This window comes from Canis lupus, chromosome 30 (assembly GCF_003254725.2).
Source record: "Canis lupus dingo isolate Sandy chromosome 30, ASM325472v2, whole genome shotgun sequence".
Taxonomy (NCBI): domain Eukaryota; kingdom Metazoa; phylum Chordata; class Mammalia; order Carnivora; family Canidae; genus Canis; species Canis lupus.
The window spans coordinates 16081841-16101732 of record NC_064272.1 but is presented as its reverse complement, the minus strand read 5'-3'; the positions used below and the strand labels follow the sequence as shown (position 1 = coordinate 16101732).

Genomic DNA, 19892 nt, shown 5'->3' with positions numbered 1-19892 from the left:
AAAAAAATACCTGGAAAAGATATGAGGCATTGCATGTTTAGTGAATCTATTTTTCAAAATCAATTCTAGGTTAATGTTATTTTTTTAACTTAAAAAAGTCTGTTGATATTCCTATACATCTTTTTCTCTTTTTTCTTGATCATAATTTGTTTTCTTATATGCTAGTGTAATAAGGCCAGTGCTGTCTTTTTATGTTAATTTTAGATTTAGAAGCTCTTTTCCCCATAAAGTACACAGTTTCTGTTGGATGTCATAATTACATTTCTGTTTTCTCACAAATTGAGACCACAGAAACAATTCTATTTTAAAAACATTGTTTATTCACAAAAAAAGGCAGAATTTTACAGTCTATCTTTTGAAATTTTCAAAATAAACCATTCAAAATTTCTTACTTTTTATGGTAGGGTTTTATAAGAATGATACCTGTACTTCCTCAGAGGGGATTCTTCCTTAGGATTCAAAGTAACCATTGGTCCCTCATTCAAGATGTTATGGGTGAGGTTATCTGGGTCTATTTGATTCAGGCCTAATTGGCTATTTGTCTCACTAGATCCATTCTCTGCCTCTATGTCCTCAAGGGCAACCATTGTCCTGCCCACCTAGCTTTTCTCTAATGTTAACATTACCATCTTACATAACCATTGTGCAATTGTCAAAACTAGGAAATTAGCATTGGTATGATACTATTAACTGAAGTACAGATTTGATTCAAATTTCCTCAGTTTCTCCATTACTTACCTATTTCTGTTCCAGGATCTTACATTCCAGTCTTCCCTTGTGTTTCATGGCCTTGACACTTTTGAAGAGCAGTAGTCAGGTATTTTGTAGAATGTTTCTGGATTTTTCTGATGCTTTCTTAGGAACAGACTGAGATCGTGGATTTGGGGGAAGAATCACAAAAAGGTGATATGCCTTTCTTGTCATTTCCTATCAGGGAGCGTGTGATACCAGCATGACTTATTACTGGTGATGGTGACCTCGGTTACTTGTTAAGATGATGTTTTTCAGGTTTCTCCATTGTAAACTATGTTTCCCTTTTCATACTCTATTCATTAGAAGTGAGTCACTAAATCCAGCCCTATTCACTTAAGGGGAGAATTATTCTCCATTTCTTAGCAGAATTTCAAAGAATTGGTGGTCATATGTTAAAACTGTAACCATATAATTTAAAGTTGATATAGCAAACTGGGGCCCACAATTTGACCAAGATCACACAGTGACTGCATTGCAGGTTTAGGACTAGGATCCAGTAGTCTTATTTCCCGACTCCGTGATTTTTATTTAAGGAACTTGTGAGTGTTCCATGAAAAATGTGGGGCATTTCCTACAACACTGTTATTGGGCTACAGGGTAGTTAGGCACACTTGAGAAGCAGTAATGCATACACAGAGCTGTACTTGTAAAGATGAGGTGCTGGGTCTCACTACTTGGTGGGTGTGCCCTCTGCCATGTACAAGCTGACATCCTCTAGATCTTCTCCACATACTCCTGTCCCATAGATTTCTACTTTACCTGATTTTTCCCCGCCTTCACCCATACCCCCTACCATTAATTGTCAGTGCTGGAAGGTGCTGAAACAGCAAGGAGACTGAGGACATTTTTGGCAAGAGAACAACGTAGGAGAGATTCCAGGCTGGAGATGGAGGTCTGGAAGCAGAGTAGGTGTGAGTGAGAATAAACAGCAGTTTCCAAGTCTGGCATGCTTTGTTTACTGCTGTACTCCAACTTAAACTGCAGTATTAGACACAAATAAGTTTTTATTGAATGGATGTAAAAGCAGAAATAGATAAAGGGAGATTAAAGTTGAGCAAAGGAAGTGAGAAGAATTTGATTGAGGTACCCGACTATCCCTCCTGTCTTAGTTACATGCCCATCTTACCCCTTACCAAAGCAGGCCTGCCCTTGGTGGGAGCCTTCAGAAATCTGTGTCATCATCACCACTATGAATGATATCATGCATTGTATTTAATCCTCTCGGTGCCACTATGTAGTAGGTATTATTGTCCCCTTTTACTGATGAAGCTCAGATGTTAAGTGACTTGCCTGAGGTCACAAAGTAAGTCCCAGATCCGGGATTGGAACCCAGACCTGACTCCAGCATTCTCTGAGGCAAAGTCTTTCATTCTACAGTAAGACCGATTAAAATGCAATTTTTCAGGATATATGAGAACAAAGATTTGACTGGACGTAAAGGAAATATCAGATACTTCCTTGTCTGTCTAGAGGAAGGAGGGGTGGAAAGAGAAAAAAGAGGAAAGAAAGAAAAAAATAAAGAGAGAAGAAAGAGGGAAAGAGTAGAAGAAAAGCAGGCCATCTTAAAGCCAGAAGCACTGGAGTTTGGAGAAAAGAGAATCTCTAGAAGAATTAAGAAGAGAGGTTAGAGTTACTGAAGGCAAACCTGGCCCACTTGCCTCGGTCAGGGTTTCTGATTTTCAGAGTAACAATAGCTCCTGTTAATTGAACATTTACTATGCAAATGAATTATTTCTCAGATAATCCCATTCTCCTGCTTAATCTTCTTCACAGTCTTCTGAAACATAAATATTATTACTATAGATAAGAAAATAGTTGTTACAGTTCAAATCACACAAAGGTGGCAGGCCAGGATTTGTACACAGATCTGATCGCAGGTTCCCAACTCCAAGTCCACGTGGACCTCCCTTCTTTACAGGCAGCAGAGGGAAGCTACAGGGAATTGATTCAATGGTCCATCTCTGTTCTTCCATGAGGGGACACCTAGGACACCAGTATCACCCTTGAATAAAGTGGGAGAGAGATTGTTTATAGATGATAAACACACAGGTCCTTTTTCAATGTGAAAACTTAAACTTGAGGAATATAGATTCCTAATTAGTGGCATTTTAGTCTTCCACTTATTTTTATTTCTCTGAAGCCCTGAAAATATCTACCATAGAATTCTCAGACCTGAGCACATAAGTGTTCATAACCATGAAAACTGCAGTTTTGGCTTCAGAGACTGCTGTCTTTAATATATAGAATAATAAGTTTCAGGAGTTTTGCGAATAAGCTCACTTTGACAGCAGCATTAATATCCTTTCCTCGCTGTCTAAGCTTAACTTGTCATTGGGGTAACAACCTCCATGAAATTTCCATGGTCTATAATTACAGTTATAAATCTTATGTGTCCTGCCAATGCTATAGCCTGAAATTTAGCAGTCTCAACTTTTTAAAACACTGGGTTTTGGGTTTTTTTTTTTTTTTTTTTGGTTATTTGAGTTATATAATGCTCCTTTTAACATTTCAAATACTATAGAAATGTTTAATATAAAATGAACCACCTTATTTTACTTCCCATATTCCCCTGGTTAACTATTATGATAACCACAGCTTAACTCCTTCCATATATTTTCTTTGCTTTGGGACACACACATATGTTCAAGAAAAAGGGAGCACAGCTAGCATATTATTCTGTAATATGCTTTCTTACTTAACAAGATACTCTAAACAGCTTTCCAAACCAACACATTCAGATCTATCTTACTCTTTTTAAAGAACTTCACAGAATTTCACAATATGGATATATAATATAATAATTTACTCATAAGCCTTCTATTGATAGACATTCAGGATGTTTCTTGTGTTGTTGCTGTTATTGAAACAATTCTACAATGCATATACTAGTACATAAATTTTATGTAATGACAGATAAATACCTAGAAATGAAATTTCTGGAGTCAGAACTAACTTTTACTGATACGATGGATAAAGAATGGTATTTTGTTTTTTTTTTCATTCCTGGGTCAGAGAATACATACATTTTATGTTTCATTAATATTAACATATTACTTTCCAAAAAGGATCATAGTTACAGACAAAAGATTTATTAAAAGCTATTCAGTAACTCCAGGATTTTCAGGAGAGCAAATGAACCAGGGAGAGCCAGAGCCAAGCATAGCACCTCTGGGAGCAACACCCGGCCACATGGCTGCATTGTTGTAGTGAAACAGCTTGCCTCTGAACACACTGGGGACAGGATGCCAGGTCAGCCACAGATTTCTGAAGAACCACCATGTTTGTCAAATACTGAGAGAAATGTATTAAAATTTTCCCTTGTGATTACAATTCTTGTCAAGTTCTTACACTTCAAGGAGATTTTACCTTACATAATTTGAGACTATATTATTTGCCATATAATGGTTCTTGATTATTTGTGGGTTTTTTTGTAGCTTTTATCTTTTTTTTTATGATGTTACTTAAATTTCATTTTTTTATATTATTTTTATTTCTGTTGCTTTTTTAGCCTGCATATAACTGATATATAATCTAGGCCTATCCCTTCATTTTCATTACTTTCTTATCTCATTCTATTGGTTTTTCTCCTTTGATAAGGAGTTAAACTACTCATTTTGTAATTTACGTATTTTATCTTGCTCCTTTCATGTTATTTTATGATTATCTTAAATTCTTTATTCCATTTTTTTCCTTTTCATACTTAGATGCATTATGATTTTTAAATAACTTATTTGTCATAAATAATTTACAAGTTTTACTATTGTATTCCAATTTTACTAGTGATTTCTCCCATTTTCATCAGCATTTAAATTTCTATTTCCATATTGATATACTAAAATTAAATAGTAACTATATCCTTCATCAAATGTTTCACTATCTTGATCGTCCCTTCCTCTGTCCATTTCCAAATTAAAGTTTTAGAAATGTATCTATCTACTTATTTCTCCCTCCTGTCTCCTATTCCCCTCTTATATGTTAATAATCTAGAATTTTAGTTTCAGGGTATTATTAAATGCTTCCTTAACATATTTTTTGACTGTTTCAGATTTTTTTTTTTAAGTTAATACTGTAGCTTATCCTCACATTACTCATTTGGAGCCAACTATAAATTTACAAGAATCATTGCTCCCACCATTTTTATGCTTTTTGTCTTCCATTCTTTTGAAGCCTTTGCTCTATTGAATTTTAATATGCAGCAATTTCCTTGAATAATTTCTTCAGAAAAGGTACATAGGCATTATACTTTTAGGCTCAAAGCTTTCTTTTTTCCCCTTACATTTAAATGATACATCGGGTAGGTCTGAGATTCTTGAGTCAGAGACTTTTGCTTTAGGAACTTTGTAAATGTTGTTCCATTATACACAGTTTCAATGTAGCAGTTTGATATTAGCTTGATTCTCTTCCTTTGGTAAGTAATATATTCTCTATCTAGAAATCTATGTTCTTTGTCTTGAGGCTTCACAAATATCACCAGAATGTAACTTCTTTCTTTAATTTTCCTAGGATTTAGAGTGCCCTCTTAATCTGAAAATCTTGCTATTTGTTCACTATAGTAGAGCAGTTTTCTTCTATCCTTTCTTTAATTGTTACTTCCTTCTACTCTCTAAGATGCCTTTATTTGTATGTTGGGCTCATGGATCTGTCATCTATGGATTTTCCATTCATGTCTCATATCTTTTTGCACATGGTTTCCATTTATTCAAGTTTTTGCTCTCAGTTGTGAGATATTATTTCCATTTGTTTTTTCCAGAATATTAATTCAGTTCCCATCAGTGACTATTCTTACTTGGTTTTTCTATTGAATTTTTAAAATCAGAAATAATGCTTATTTCTTCCAGAATTTTTTTTTCTGTGATCTAATTGCATCCCCTTAAGAGTTCTCATTACATTTTTTTGGTTATATGCTTGTCTGTCTTTTCCATTAGTGCTGCCTCAATAGGAGCCACCTGTTCTTTTTTTATTTTACTTTTTTCAGTTGAATCTTCTTTAATTGGTTGTGATTTTTCTATTCCTACCCACAGATTTTTCTATTCCTACCCACATCAGGCTACTGGTGTCTCTTGATGGGGATGAATTGACAGGTGGTGGTAGTTGAAGATTTTGGCCTAATGTCTTGGCAGCCAAATGAACTGGAAAACCAGTATCTCTGCTGAGGATGGATAGCAGGGCTCTCATTCTCAGGCCTCTTGAGAGAAAGAGCTGTCTTTTTATAACCTCTGCAGTTTATATCCAAGGCTACCAATATCTTTAATGGGGCAAGATTTTTTTTTTTTAAAGTAAACTATAAGTGGGAAGAGGAAGCATATCTCCATATGCAGAAAAGGATCTATTTACTATGTTAGTAGGACCCCCTCAGGAAGTGAGAAATTTGTGGTCTTGAAGCAGACTCTGCTAGAAATGCAAAACTTCACATGGACCACTTGGGGCCTGGCAGATGCAAATAATGTTGCCAGAACCTACTTGTTTTTCTCTGAAAGCTCAGGATTCATATTTGTCAATGGCTTCTTGATTCCCTGATAGGAGGCCATTTTTAGCTGTTGCCACAATGAGTTACTGGAAGAGAAAAGAGCTGTGAACGTGTTCCCAGGTTACCATGAATCCTCACTTCTGAATTTTATCCCAAAAGAGGATTAAGGATTTATTTATTATTAATTAAATAATTTAAGAAAAAGGATCATCAAAATGAGTAAGAATATTGATGTAAAACAGATTATATCCATGTAAAATAGTCATGTGAAAATTTATGTATAGACTATAAAATGTTGCATTGCTCACTACTGAAGATTTTTTTTTTCACAACAGAAATGCTTTAAGAGCAATTTGGAAAGTAACTTTGAAATTAGAAATCATTGTTTTCTTATTCCTCACTTAAAAGAAGGTTAACAACGACAACAAAAAACCCACAAAAATAAACAAAAAAAAGAAGGTTAACATTTTATCTCCTGATTGTGATTCAATGTTGGCAGATATATTGCATACAGATATAAGTTCTGAAGTCAGTTGTCTACCACACAGTAGTCCACCTGACTTCGGGTCAGTTCCCAGTGTTGTGCAGAAAGTAGGAGTGCCTGTGGTTGGTTAGCAGCTAGATAGGTGCAAGCATCTCCTCACAAACAGTTCTAGGGAAACATCACTCAGTAAAATGATACTCTTTTATCCTCAAAGACCTCCCCTTTACAGTCCAACTTTACATTTACAGATAGCCTTGGATACCAGTTACTGGACTGTCATTAACCATGTCTTCATCTGGGGCAGCATTGCCACTTATTTCTCCGTTTTATTTACAATGCACAGTAATGGCATCTTTGGCATCTTCCCAAGCCAGTTTCCATTTGTTGGTAAGTTGAGTCCTACTATCTATGAAGGCCTAGTGTCACGCTGTCATTTATTTGTCTTTGTAATTTATTTTCTGTGTCAGGTGGGACTAGGGATGACTAATAATCTTTTCTCTAGGAATGGATTGAATCAGGCATCTGAAAATTTTCAGGTCTGAGAAGAATTCAAAAGATTGATCTCTACTATTCCTGCCAGATGTAGAAGAATTATTGTGATAGCTTCTTATAGGTTCCTAACAGCCCCAATGCAATAGATTGTCCCTTTGCAAACAAGAGGCATAGCACATATACCCTACTTGAAGGCCTGTAAAAAGTTCAGGAATAATGGAAGAGAAAGAAATCTTAGGCTCTCCCTTTTATCCCACATTATCACCATGATCACTGCCAAAGTCCACCTGTAGAACTTACCTGCACTTAGATAGGAAAGAAATGATGTGTAATTTAGAGCAGTCTAAAAATTGCTGGATATTAGTCTAAAAGTGGCACAAAGAGTAGCCTCTATAGTTAGACAGCCAGGGCTCAGGTGTCAGCTCTGCCATTTAAATGCTACATGTACATGGAAATATTTAAATTGCACCACTCTTACTTAATATGTAACATTAATACTCTGCCAAAAGACTGCAACCACATAGAAACATGATGGTTATGAATAAGAATAAGCATATTATGAAAGAAAGACACAACTATTTTTAGGGAGTTTTTTTCTTTTTTCTTTTTATTTTCTTCCTTTTTTTTTTCTTTTGGTTGCCAAATCTGAAAGTTCAGTGCGTTGACGAGAAGACTTCTAGTCCTAAGAGAGCATTTTAGCACACATAATGAGACTGGAATGCCTCAATTGGAGAAAGTAGTTTGTGTGGGGACCACTCTTTCCAACTAAGCACATGCCATTCCAGGAATTAATTACTGAGCTCCAATGAGACTTCTCAAAAGTTAGATCAACATTGGGGTTTAAGAAAAAAAATTTCCTTAGTAGCCAGCAGCAAGCAGGAGTTTGGTTTTAAAATGAAGCTTATTTTCTCAGCCATGCCTGGGGGTACTAAGCTTCAAGGAGCTCAAAGAGACTTTTAACTTATTGAGTCAAATTTGTTTCTGCCCAGGCAACTGTATTCTACCATTCTTGGTGGGCAGAGTTTATCCTCCAAGCCAGAAAATGCAGACATACCAATCAGTAGTCAAGCCTTCATACCCAAAACACATTCAAATGGTATTAACACTTTAGTTTTGGGAGAGGGGACCTAGATAATTGGAGGTATTGCGGCAAATCTCTAGAAAACCAACAGGGACAGAAGTTTATTTTGGTGATATAAATAGGGTTGACATGTTCCTGTAGAATTTGCCTGTCTGCTTAACTGACCGTTATTGCTTTGTTTAAACAAACATCCCAGTATATGAGGTGTGAGTATCAAGTAAGTAAACTGGCTTCAGACTTTGGAATGAGTTTCACCACAGTATTGCACTAGCCTGTTGGATGGCTGCATCAACAGTCTGCCAGTGAGAGGAATGCTCTTTTCACAAATCCAAGAGCATCTCTGATCTCCTTGGAACCTTGAGTTCTTCAAAACTCAGTGAATGTCAGAGAGATCAGCGAGTCTGCCTTTGAGGCAGGTTTTCTGAGGCTACTGCCTGAATTGTCAAGGTTGGCCTGTAATAGATAAAGCTCTCCTTTTATGGCATAGCCAGTCACCAAGACCATTGAGATTGTACCTGCACCACAGACATATATTGTGTAGTTTTGATATGGCAATTTTATTCAAGAACCTATAAGAGCGAATGTGCCTTTTAAAAATAATGGCTGCTTTGTAGTCGAGGGATCTTGAGGCTCAGTCAGAGAATTCTATTTTATGAGTGAAGCTGGACTGAGTCTAGATCAGAGAACACTGGGCTCTGATTGGCTATCTCCAAGTGATGGGGCCATGAAGCAGTTCCCAAGGGTGATAATACCACTCTTGCCTTCTCATTGCCTCTGAACATACTATATACCAGGGAAGATGCCTAGTGGTGTTCTCCTTAGGTAGCCCAAACTTCACCATTTCAAAAAAAGACCTTATGAGAATAGACAAGGAGCCTATTCATTCAATAATTCAGCATATTTTTGTATAATTATGTATATTTTTCATTAATAATAGGAAATGCACGGCATTCTTTGACCCAGAAGTGCATCTGGCTTGTTATTCTCTTAACAACAGTGGCTTCAGTTATGCCTGTGGTGGTATTCCGATTTTTAAAGGTGGATTTATTCCCGACCCTGAGTGACCAGGTATGTGGCAGTGCTTATAAATACTTGAAGAGTTAGTTTTTGGCTCTTGGAATCATGTTCTTCTGTGCCTGATTTGGAAGCACGGGAAAGGGCTAACGAACTTCCCACTGGAAACATCTGTAGACATACGATATCCCATACCATAGATGGAATTGCTCACAACTGAACATACTAGTTTTGTGAATGTTAATGAAGATAAATGTCTAGACTAAATGGGGGTACAGAGTCATGAATTACAAGTTAGGTTGGGCATTTCTAAAAGTTGACTTTTGGGGCACCTGGGTAGCTCAGTCAGCTAAGCATCTGCCTTTGGCTCAGGTCATGACCCCTCGAGTCCTGGGATAGAGCCCCACATCCAGCTCCCTGCTTCTCCCTCTGTCCCTCCCCCTGCTTATATGTGCTCTCTCTCTGTCAAATAAATAAATAAATCTTTTTAAAAAATAAAAGTTGACTTTAAAAAAAGAAGCTTACTGGTGGCATTTTGGACAACTGTTGTAAGGCAAAGGCAAACTATGAGGAAAGTTATCGACATGGGGTCAAGTAAAGAGTAGAGTAAAAGAGGGACAAGGTATGAGGTGAAGGGACTATAAATTTTTGTAGAAGTGTAGTAGCTGATTCAAAAACATAGGGAGATGCCACCTTCTGAACAGATTAAGAAAGGGAAAAGCACCATGATGACTGGATTGAAAAACTATGAAGTTGAAAGGAAAACAGAACAGATTGTAGAAATTCTTAAAGAGCACATATTTCATGAGGAGAGTAGTAGAAACAAGACAATCTCAAGTTAGGTCTGGACCCAGACAGAGAGAAAAGGAGAGGGACACCTGTGTGGCTCAGTGGTTGAGCTTCTGCCTTCGGCTCAAGGTGTGATTCCAGGTCTGGGGATTGAGTCCCACATCCGGCTCCCTGTGAGGAGCCTGCTTCTCCCTCTGCCTATGTCTCTGCCTCTCTCTCTCTGTGTGTATCTCATGAATAAATAAAATCTTTTAAAAAAAGAAGAGAAAAAGGAGAAAGAAAGGGGAGACACTCATTTGTAGTCACATCATGAGAAGGGGCAGACACTGGTGGGATGGTGACCAGACCAATGATACTGAGACGAACTGAGGCAGAATGTCCCTTACCAGGATATCCTCCACATTCTGAGTCCAAAACATGCAAAGATTCCTTCTGATATGATTCACAGATTCCCCTGTTAGGTCTGTCCTTTTCCTTTGGCTCCATGAGCTCATTCTGAAATAAACCCAGAAAATGATGGATGAGCTGAAGGAAGGAAGATGATACTCATTTCTTCCAGTGTGTAGTCAGATCATGATTTTCTGTTTTTAATGGCTTTCTCCTGACCTCAAAGTCAGACTCCATGAGATCAGCCGAATCAGAGAACAGGGTGGCTTGCACCAAACCTTGGGTCTTTCTCTCCTCATTTCATGAGGGAAATGAAAGAAATGTTGGAAACTCACCCAAATGATGTTGAGTTCTTTAAAGGTCTGTATAAAAAAATCCAAAAGAAATCAAAACCCTGAAAATCTCATGATATACTGACCTACCACAAGAGCTGGGAATTTCTGACTCTAATTTTCTAAATTTTCTTAGTCCAGTTACTACTGACTATTGGATCTTGAGATTCTCTAAGAGGGAAACTGGGGGGATTGGGGGGATTAGGATTATAGATGGTTATACTGACTGTGTTTGGATGGTGCATGTTAGAAAATCGTTCTGTACCTACTCTTTTAAGATGGATGTAGAAGATGAACACAATAATGAAATTTGTCTTAACACTTCTTGCTCATTGAATAGTCTGTTGGTAGTAATAAAAACTGACCGGTGCCCATTGTAATCTTTTGGTTGGAAAATTCCTTGGTTTTTTTTTTTTTTTTTGTGAAACACCTCCTTTTACAATGAAGGTAAGTATTTTGTTATTGTTGATCTTTCTACTGAAAAAGCTTTCTCTTAATAAAGTGGCCCAGGGCCTGGAATCTGTCATTTGGATACATAATCTCACTCTGACTCTCCTTCCTCTCCAGATCCGTCAGAGGCAAAAATCTCAAAAGAAGGCAAGACCCTTACGTAGCCAAAGACCTCAGACTCGCAGGTCAAGCTCAAGAAGGTCTGGATATGCTTTTGCTCACCAAGAAGGCTATGGAGAGCTTATCACATCTGGAAGAAATATGCGAGCTAAAAATCCACCCCCAGCATCAGGGTTGGAAAAGACACCGTATAATAGTACTAGCTGGATTGAAAATTTATGTAAGAAAACCACAGACACAGTGAGCAGCTTTAGCCAGGATAAAACAGTGAAACTGTGAGTCAAGATGAATTTGAACCACATAGTTATTTTCACTTCAGCCGAAGCTGAAATTCAGCTGGCTCAAGCATTTGTGATCAGGGGCAGGGGTGGGGGGGGCAGATTGCCTCACTTAATTTAAATCTGTGGTAGACAGCTGCCAGTGCCCCCCAAATAGGAGTGCACTCTATGGGGAAACCAGGCCAGATGGTCACTGTCTAAATTGTGATTTGTTGGATAAAGGCCACACAATACAAGCAGAGGTTTTTTATCAACCTACATACCAACTGACCTAAACTTTAGAATCTTATTTATGGAGAAAAACTTGTAAATTGGCATATATGTTGAATGGATCTTCAAGTGGATAAAAGGGTGCATTCCGAAGGTAAACATCCCAGCTGTGAAAAGCATGCTTGTTGGCAGATCAACACATATATGTGAGATCAACCTTTCCTGAGATATATTTTTAAGATGTACAATGTATACCATGGTGCTTTCAGACTAAGAGCACCTTGTGGCTCTCTAGTCTTAATATCTACTACCTGTGTGTTCAGCCAGGACAACACATCACCTTTATGACCTGAAGAATAGAAAAACATGTTGGTGTTCCTCACTTTTTTTTTTTTTTTTTTTTACTGGTCTAAAGACAAAGTAGATCAGAGCATCTTTACAGTGGGATAAACTGGGAATTTGGTCAAATGTATTCACAAAGCTCTCAGGGACATGTTCATGAAATGTCCAAGACAGGCTCTCTAGTAAGTATTCTAAACACCTTCCAATGGCCTGTATAACAGCTTCAGTAGTAACTTACCCTGCATCATACAGAACCATTAATGAAACCAGCATAGCACTGGAATTACACACTGTAATGATAACATTCCGAGTACTGTATGGGCAAATACTTTTAGTATTTCCAATTTTAAAAAGTTCAGATTTGAAACCTAACAAATTAATAAAATCTTCAGTTACTATTTAAATACTCAGGCTTAGGTCATTCATAGTTAGTTGCTTTTGATATTTAGCTGTCATGCTTATAATTCAAATATAAACATATATAAAGTTCATTTTCTGGAAATGTTCCAAAGCAGATTTTCAGTCCACGTGAGAGACACCAGTGTAGTTCCTGTAAAAAGAATTCAGGCAGATTTGTGTTCAGACTCCAGCTCTAATGACTTCTTATCTCTATCACCTTGGGCAGATAATGTGCCTCCTATGAGACTCACTTTCTTCCTCTGTAAATGAGGATATACTACCTACCTCATGTGGTTGTTTGAGGATTATCAAAGCACAGATTCATAAATCATCGAAAACATAATTCTCATATGAATGGAGTGCTTCTTAACTCATCATCAGGATAACAGCAATTTGAAGAGATTGTGAAGAATTGGAATTTAATCAGTAGCAAAGGCCTTGACGAAATGAGATTGCAAAGTAAGATATTAAAACTGGTTAGCATCCTACAGAGAAATATAACTATCACCCTGGAGGTAAATTTTTCTATCAGAAAATACAAATAAGACATCATTATGCTTTATCAATTTTCTACAATTCAACATGCAACTTTACAAGGTCCTTAATCTGGTCTCTGTTGAATTATTATTCAAAGGTATCTTTCCCAAGTTCAGATGTCTCTTGGGTGGGTTGGATGGGTAATAGACTAGCATGATATTAATAGATGACACAATCTTTGTTTTCTTTTTGTTGTTTTTGGTTTTGTGTGGGGTTTTTTTTTGTTGTTGTTGTTTTGTTTTGTTTTTTTGATGGGGGAGAGTATGACCATACTTTCCTAGTCAGAGATAATTTTTCCTGAATGGGATCAAATAGTATATATGTATAAAACCGTAACACAGTGTTTTAATCATAGTAAATACTCATAGATACTCCCTTTCCCCACATGCCTGTATGGACTTACCCAGATACTAGTTTTCAGTGTCAAACTTATCTTTAGTTTCACTGTGTTTGCTTGCCTTTTGTGACATTTTTGAAAGATTTGAAAACCTTCAGTAAATATTTTGGCACTACTGGTGTTTGATGTTGTATGTCTTCTTTATTGGAAACTCAGGGGAGATTATTTTAGTTGCAGTATAATTAACATTCAGTGTCATATTAGTTTCAGCTGTACAATATAGTGATTCAACAATTCTATACATTACTCAGTGCTCATCATGAGGAGTGTACTCTTATCCCCATCACCTATTTCACCCATCCCCTCACTCACCTCCCCTCTGGTAACCATTATTTTGTCACTATAGTTAAGAGTCTGTTTTTTGGTTTGTCTCATTTTTTTCTTTGTTGGATTATTTTATAAATTACATGTATTAGTGAAATCATATGATGTTTGTCTTTATCTGACTTATTTCTTTTTTTTATCTGACTTATTTCACTTAACATTTTGCCCTCTAGATCCATCCATCCATGTTGTTGCAAATGGCAAGATTTCATTCTTTAAATGGCTGAATAACATTCCATTGTGTGTGTACACGCACACTTATCTATTCATCTATCAATAGATATGTGGGCTAATTCCATAATTTGAGTATTATAAATAATGTAAACAAACATAGGGGTGCATGTATCTTTTCATATTAATGTTTTTATATGCTTTAGGTAAATATCCAATAGTGGAATTACTGGATCATACAGTAATTCTATTTTTTATTTTTATTAAGTTTTATTTTAATTCCAGTATAGTTAACAGTATTATATTAGTTTCATGGGTATAATATAGTGATTCAACAATTTCACATAACATCCTGGTGATCATCACAAATGCACTCCTCAATCCCCACCACCTATTTCACCTCCCCTCTGTGAACCATCAGTTTATTCTCTATAGTTGAGTCAATTTTTTCATCTTTTCTTCCCTTTGCTCACTTGTTTTCTTAGAATCCACATATGAGTGAAATCATATGGTATTTGTCTTTCTCTAACTTATTTCATTAGCATTATAGATCCACCAATACTGTTGCAAGTGGCAAGATTTAATTCTTTTTATGGCTGAGTAATAGTCTATTGTGTGTGTGTATGTATGTATCATATCCCTCTTTATCCATGCATGTACTAATGGACATTTGGGTTACTTCTATAATTAGGCTATTGTAAAAAAAAAATGCTGGTAAACACACAGGAGTGCATGGATCCCTTTGAATTAGAGTTTTTGTATTTTTCAGTTTTTAAATACCCAGTAGTGCAATTATTGGATTACAGAGTAGTTCTCTTTTTAAATTTTTGAGGAAACTCCATACTGTTTTCCACAGTGGCTGCACCCCGCCATGCATTCCTGCCATGCAATGCCCGGGTTGCATTCCCACCAACCGTGCAAGAGGGTTCCTTTTTCTCCACATCCTCATCAAAACTTGTTTCTTGTGTTTTGATTTTAGCCTTTCTGACAGATATAAGGTGCTATCTTATTGTAGTTTTGATTTGCATTTCCCTGATAATAAGTGATTTTGATTAGTTTTATTTTTGCTGTTTTTGCAATTGCTTCAGATCTATCTAGAAAAATATTGCTACAGTTAATGTCTGACCAATTACTGTCTGTGCTCTCTTCTAGGATTTTTATGGTTCCAGGTCTCACATTGGGTCCTTGGTCCAATTTTAGTTTATTTTTGTGTATGGTGTAAGAAAGTGGTCCAGTTATATTGCTTTACATGTAGCTGTCCAGTTTTCCCAACATCATTTGTTAAAAAGACTACTTTTTAGTTCCCTCATTGCATAATCTTGTGATTTCTTTGGGTCTTCTTTAATTTCTTTCATTTGCATTTTATCGTTTTCGGAGTACAGGTCTTTTACCTCTTTGGCTAAGTTTATTCCTAGGTACTTTATTATATTTGGTGCAATTGCAAGTAGGACTGTTAATTTCTCTTTCTGATTCTTCATTTTTAGTACATACCAATGCAACAGATTTCTGTACATTGATTTTGTATCCTATGACATTACTGAATTCATTTATCAGTTCTACCAGTTTTTAGGGTTTTCCATACATAGTATCATATTAACTGCAAATTGTGAAAGTTTTACTTCCTCTTTACCAGTTTGGGTACCTTTTCTTTTTGTTGTCTGACTGCTGTGGCTACGACTTGCAATACTATGTTGAAAAGATGTGGTGAGAGTGGATATCCTTGTCTTGTTCCTGATCTTGGGGCAAAAACCTTCAGTTTTTCACCATCAAGTATGACGTTAGCTGTGGATTTTTCGTAGATGACCTGTATTATGTTGAGGTATGTTCTCTCTAAATCTACTTTGTTAAGGTTTTTTATCATGAGTGGTCTTGTGCTTTGTCAATTGCTTTTTCTGCTTCTATTGAAATGATCATACTGGTTTTTATATTCCCCTTATTGATGCAATGCATATGTATCACATTGATTTGTGGATACTGAACCACCCTTGCATCCCAGGAATAAATTCCACTTGATCAATGAATTTTTTAATGTACTGTTGGATGTAGTTTGCTAATATTTTTAGGATTTTTGCATCTATGCTCATCAGAGATATTGTTGTGTAGTTCTCTTCGTTTGTAGTGTCTTTATCTGGTTTTGGAGTCAGGGTAATGCTGGCCTCAGAATAAATTTGAAAGCTTGCTTTCCTCTCCTACTTTTTTTGGAATAGTTTGAGAAGAACAGGTATTAATACTTCTTTAAATGTGTGATAGAATTCATCTGTGAAGCTGTCTGGTCCTGAACTTTTGCGTTTTTTCTTGTTTTTTGATTACTGATTTAATTACATTGCTGGAAATCAGTCTGTTCATATTTTCTATTTCTTCTTGGTTTCAGGTTTTGGGAGGTTATATATTTCTAGGAAATTATCCATTCCTTCTAGGTTGTCTAATTTGTTGACATATAATTTTTCATAATATTCTTCTATGATCCTTTCTATTTCTGTGGTGTCCACCATTAGGTCTCTTCTTTCATTTCTGATTTTAAGTTCTTTGTCTCTTTTTTTTGAGTGTGGCTAAAGGTTTATCAGTTCTATTGATCTCTTCAAAGAACCACCTCCTGGTTTCACTGATCTATTGTTTTGTGGGGTTTTTTGTTTTGTTTTTTTAGTTTCTATTTCTTTTAAGATTTTATTTATTTGAGAGACAGAGCAACAGCACGAGGCAGGGAGGAGTAGAGGGAGCAGGGAGCCTGACGCAGGGCGCAATCCCAGGACCCCAGCATCATGACTTGAGCTGAAGGCAGATGCTTAACTAACTGAGCCACTTAGGCAACTCATCTATTTCATTTATTTTTGCATTAATGTTTATTATTTCCTGTCTTTTCTGCTCTTGTATTTTGCTTGCTTTTCTTCTATTACCTCCCTTGGGATTAAGTGTAGGTCGTTTGAAATTTTCTTACTTCTTGAGGTAGGCCTTTTTTTCTTTCTTTTTTCTTCTTCTTCTTTTTTTTTTTTTTTGGCTATATTCTTGCCTCTTAAGACTGCTTTTGCTACATCTGAAAGATTTTTAATCACTTTGTTTTCATTTTAACTTATCTCCGTGTATTTTTAATTTTTTTCTTTGATTTCTTGGTTGACCCATTCATTGTTTAGTAGCGTATTATTTAACCTCCATGTATTTGTGGGTTTTTTTCAGACTTTTTATCATGGTTGATTTCTAGATTCATAGTGTGCAATCAGAAAAGAGGCATGGCATGACATTGATATTTTATAGTTTGCTGAGACATATTTTGTAGCCTAATAGAGGATCTATTTTGGAGAATGCTCCTTGTGCACTTGAGAAGAAGGTGTACTCTGTTGTTTTAGGATGGAATGTTCTGAATATATCCGCTTCATCTATCTAGTCCAATATGTCATTCAAAGTCATGGTTTCCTTGTTAATTTTGTTTGGATGATCTACTCATTAATGTAAGTGAAGTGCTTTTTTTAAATTTATTTTTTATTGGAGTTCAATTTAAGTGAAGTGCTTAAGTACCCTACTATTACTGTATTACTATCAATTACTTCCTTTGTGCTATTAGGGGCTTTATATATTTGGGTGCTCCTGTGTTGGGTGCATAAATATTTACAGTTGTTATATCTTCTCGTTGGATTGTTCCCTTTATGATTATATAGTGTCCTTTGTCTGTTGTTACAGTCTTTGTTTTTAAAGTCTATTTTGTCCAGTAGAAATACTCCTACCTCAGATTTCCTTTCACTTCCATTTTGCATTATCTTTGGGTCTGGAATGACTCTTTTGTAGGCAGCATATAGATAGATCTTGCTTTTTTAACAATTCTGTCACCTTACATCTTTTGATTGCAGTGTGTAAGCCGTTTACATTCAAAGTACTTACTTGGTTTGTACTTATTGCCATTTTACTACTTGTTTTATTTTGGTTTTTGTAGTTCTCTGTTTCCTTCTTCTCTTGCTCTCTTCTCTCAGAGTTGGCTGGTTTTCCTTAATGATATAATTGGACTCTTTTCTCTTTATTTTTTGTATATCTATTATAAGTTTTTTATTTATGGCTCCCATTTGGTTTATTTATGGTATCTTATGCCTACAGGAGTTGATATCAGGTTGATGGTTGCTTAAATTAAAATCCATTCTTTACTCCTTTCACCTCCCATGTTTGGGTATATGGTGTTACATTTGATATCCTTTTATTTCATGAATGCCTTGGCTGATTTTTATAGATATAATTAAGTTTACTGCTTCTGTGTTTCCTACTTGTCTTACTCTTACTTTTTCCTTTCTACTCACCTGTCTTCTTTAACATTTCTGGTAGGTCTGGTTTAGTGGTGAGTTCCTTTAACTTCTGTTTGTGTGGGAAGCTCTTTACCTCTTCTTCCACTTTCAATGATAGCCTTGCTGGATAAAGTATTCTTGGTTGTACGTTTTTTTTTTTTTTTCCTGGAATTTGAATATATCATTGCACTCCCTTGTAGCCTTCAAAGTTTCTACTGAAAAATTAGTGGAAAGCCTCATGAAGTTTCCCTTGTATGTAATGATTTTCATGTGCTGCTTTAAAATTCTTTGCAATTGAATTGCTATGTATGTTGGTGTGGACCTCTTTGGATTGATGTTGACAGTTCTCTGTCTCTCCTGGATCTATATTTCTATTTCTTTCCCCAGATTCAGGAATTCTCAGCTGTTATTTCTGAAAATAAAATTTCCCTCTCCTCTCTCTTCTTATTCTGGGATCCCTATAGAGTGAATGTTACTGTGCTTGATGGTGTCCTGAGTTCCCTAAGTCTATTCATCTTGATTGCTTTCCATTACTGTATCCTCCAGGTCATGATCCAGTCTTCTGTTTCCTGTAGTCTACTGTTCATTCCATCTACTATATTTTTAATTTCATTTATTGAGTTCTTCATCTCTGATTGGTTCTTTTTTGTTTCTCACTGAGGTGGTTCACTCTTTTCTCAGGTCTCATGAGTATCTTTATGACTATTACTTTAAATTCTCTACTAGGCATAGGCATCTCCATTTCACTTAGGACTCTTGCTCTGATTTTGTCCCCTTCTTTCATTTGGGACATAATCCTCTGTCTCCTCATTTTGTCTGGCTGTGTCTGCTTCTTTGTGTTGGAAAGTCAGCTACACCTCCTGTTCTTAAAAGTAGTGGGCTAATGAAGAAGAGGTCCCACAATGCCCCGCAGTGTCCCCTGTTCACCAGAAGATGGCACTTCAGGGGCATCTCCTATCTATATTGTGTGTACCTTAATATGGCCTGCAATCCAGTCATCTGTGTACTGTGGTCAGGGTTTGGTCCCTGGGGTCACCTTGACTTGAGTCAACCAGGTGTTTACCAAAGATGCAGTAGCACTGAACTGCAGGGCATTTTCCCTGTATTGTCTCCTGAGAAGCTATCACTGGTGGGTGGGGTCCGCAATCAAACCAGATGGGTTTGTGTTGGATGAGTGTGTGTTGTTATCTTCCCCTTTCTCTGGGGAGCAGGAATTACTTTGGAATGGTGCTGGTCCCTGCCAGGGCTGCTTGCACATTACTAGGCTCCTGGCACTGCTTTGGGATGGGCTTCAAGTAAGGGCATATGGAGGGGGAAAAATCTACAGGAGAATGCCAGAGTGGAGAATTCAATGTTAGCAAGGTTTGTGCAGGTTTGCTGTGGGAGGGGACTGGGAGACAAAGGTTGGATGGAGGCAGCATGTCTGCAAAACAATGTGGGGGTAGGACATGCTGCTGGCAAGTTAGGTAGCATGTGTTGGTGCAGCCTTGGTTTCTTCAGGTGTCTGTGTCTAGGCTATGGGGCAGGGGAGATAAATGGTACTTGCCAGCTCCTTTGTTCCTGGAAGTCTCCCAAGGATCCCTGTCCTTCCAAAAATATGCTC

General features: G+C 36.7%; 1 protein-coding gene and 1 long non-coding RNA gene across 5 annotated transcripts in view; one reads left to right on the top strand and one right to left on the bottom strand.

The window, feature by feature from the left end:
* ATP8B4 (ATPase phospholipid transporting 8B4 (putative)) overlaps window positions 1-13647 on the top strand; it is a 243207-nt gene extending 229560 nt beyond the window's left edge. For all 4 annotated transcript variants that reach the window (XM_025472826.3, XM_025472825.3, XM_025472827.3 and 1 more), the window contains 3 exons: window positions 6953-7091; window positions 9215-9345; window positions 11367-13647. In XM_025472826.3, coding sequence (XP_025328611.3) covers window positions 6953-7091; window positions 9215-9345; window positions 11367-11648 — 552 coding nt within the window. In that variant the 3' untranslated portion in view covers window positions 11649-13647. The remainder of the gene's footprint in view (window positions 1-6952; window positions 7092-9214; window positions 9346-11366) is intronic.
* Window positions 1-19892, bottom strand: part of LOC112675951 (uncharacterized) — a 120445-nt gene that overhangs the window by 1389 nt on the left and 99164 nt on the right. Inside the window, exon 4 of the long non-coding RNA XR_007407278.1 lies at window positions 739-10575. This is a non-coding gene — a long non-coding RNA (uncharacterized LOC112675951). The remainder of the gene's footprint in view (window positions 1-738; window positions 10576-19892) is intronic.